The sequence below is a fragment of the Penaeus monodon genome, chromosome 16 (assembly GCF_015228065.2).
Source record: "Penaeus monodon isolate SGIC_2016 chromosome 16, NSTDA_Pmon_1, whole genome shotgun sequence".
NCBI classification, from domain to species: Eukaryota; Metazoa; Arthropoda; class Malacostraca; order Decapoda; family Penaeidae; genus Penaeus; species Penaeus monodon.
Window position 1 is genome coordinate 47,514,422 of NC_051401.1, and position 2,534 is coordinate 47,516,955.

A 2,534-nucleotide genomic window follows, 5' to 3' on the forward strand; every position below is an offset into this window, starting at 1 on the left:
ATTATTTTATTGTCTTTGATGTTAATATATTTTAATAACAATTTGATAATTATAATATCAATAAAGATAATAACAATGTCAATATTAATAATATTGGAAAGAAAAACACATTTTCCTGCCAATTCAAGGAATGGGGAAATCAGGATCGGTCACAGGGCCAACTGATAGACTCCTTGCTGCTGAGCACACGTGGAGTCATCTATATATAATAAAACTCACTCAAATCTAAAGGGGACAGTAAATAAAGCCACTGACATTGGGTTAAGGAATATATCCTACATATATGTGTTCTACAGAGTGAGAGGAATTAATCAATACCAAGATCATTGCAATCAGTTATGCAATGTTATTAATGAAAATTACCATGATTTGTGATATGTATAGAAATTATATGTCTGTTTAAGCTATCATCATTTTCCATGTCATAATTGTATTGTATACACTAGATATGTTGTATATTGAACATATTTCACTTACAAGTAAACTGTGATATTTGTACATAGGTCTCTGTTTTAGAATACATGTCTCTAAATAATTACTTTATGTAATGAAATATGGTAGTAAAACCCACAATGCAAAAACTAGATTTATTTATTGTGTTTTTTTCTACTATAGTATCAACATGCAAGAGTGTTTTACCACTCATAATGAAATATATTTATTTTTTTCTTAATTTTATTTATTACTATTTATTTTAGTTTCCATAGGGAAGAAATTCCTTTTTATCAAAAGAAATGAAATTTGTATTTATATATGCAGTATAAAGACAAGAGTTATAACCTATATGTACTTTCAGACATATGATGAATATAGATTAATTGGTTAATAGTCATTTGGTGATCTTGGAGGAACATCAGTAGCATCATACTCTATCCTTATCTCTTACGCTTATAGATGTTTCTTGTTATTTGATGATGTTAAGTTTAGATGTTTATATGTATATAGATATATTTATAGATTTATTTATAGATTTTTATTTATAGATTTATGTATGTGTATATATGTATGGACACACACACATATACACACACATATACACACACATACACACACATATACACAACATATACACACACATATACACACATACACAACATATACACACACACATACACACACACATACACACATACACACACAAACACACATATACACACATGTACACACACACACACACATGTACACACACACACACATACACACACACATACACACACACACATACACACACACACACACACACACACACACACACACACAACACACACACACACACACACACACACACACACACACACACACACACACACACACACACACACACACACACACACACACACACACACACACATACATACATACATACATACATACATACATGCATACATATATATGTACATACATATATATGTACATATGTACATACATATATATGTACATATGTATATGTATATGTATATTATATTATATATATATATATATATATATATATATATATATATATATATATATATATATATATATATATATATATATATATATATAAAATACACACACACACAAACATACATACATACATACAAACATAAATACATATATAAACACCACACAGATGCACATGCACATGCATACATGCACACACTCTTTTCTTTCATAGTAACAAATCATTTTTGGTATGAAAGACATTCTTATGAAAAATATTAATTTATCTGTAAAATGATTAATTAAAGGTATAAGGCAATAATTTTTGTATAGATATTTTGTACATCTTCTTCCACCAGATGATTATATATGCGAGTTTAGCTCGGTCGTCAGATGGCACACCATTATCAGCCACCACAGACTTCGCTAGTGATGCTGACCAGCGGGTGCGAGAAGGGAAGAGATGCATAAAACTCATGAGCAAGCATCTCCCCAAGTTTGGAAAGCGGGTTTGTCTTCAGGCAGATGAAATAACTATACAGTGAGTTTGCTCTTCAAACTTTGTGTAGTTAAGGAACTTTCTGTGATTCATTGAAAAAATAATGTAGAATGAAATGGTGATGTTTTGAGGTGATATTCATATCTGGGGTCTTTACAGCTGTGTAACAGATGAGTGCACGGCGTACATGGTGGTATGTGAACCAAACTACCCTCACATTTTGGCATTCAGCTTCCTAGATGAACTTATGAAGGAGTTCAGCCTCTTATACACACCCTCTGTTGTCAAGTCCGTAAGAAGACCATATGCATTCATTGAATTTGGTAAGGTTTCTTCTGTGATTTTCTTGGATCAGTTTGATATCTTCATTTGTTTATTCTCATTTATGACTATTGCTGATGAATTTTATAAAAAAAAATTTCAGACAGTTTCCTTCAGAAGACGAGGCAGAAGTACAACAGCACTCGGGCTCTGGCCTCAAGGCTGAACCTGGCTGATATGACGACAGACTTGAACCTCCACCCACCGTCATATGTAAAGATGAGCCTCGAGCTCTCCTCACCCTCTCCAAGCAGAACGCTTAAAAACCTCCGAACCCAAGATCTGCCAATGG

General features: G+C 32.3%; 1 protein-coding gene across 1 annotated transcript in view; it reads left to right on the forward strand.

Moving 5' to 3' along the window:
- Positions 1-2,468, forward strand: part of LOC119583159 (vesicle-trafficking protein SEC22a-like) — a gene marked incomplete at its 3' end in the record, with an annotated part of 3,968 nt that extends 1,500 nt beyond the window's left edge. Inside the window, 3 exon segments of the mRNA XM_037931665.1 lie at positions 1,782-1,963; positions 2,081-2,244; positions 2,346-2,468. Coding sequence (XP_037787593.1) covers positions 1,782-1,963; positions 2,081-2,244; positions 2,346-2,468 — 469 coding nt within the window.
- Positions 2,469-2,534: the final 66 nt, after the last annotated feature.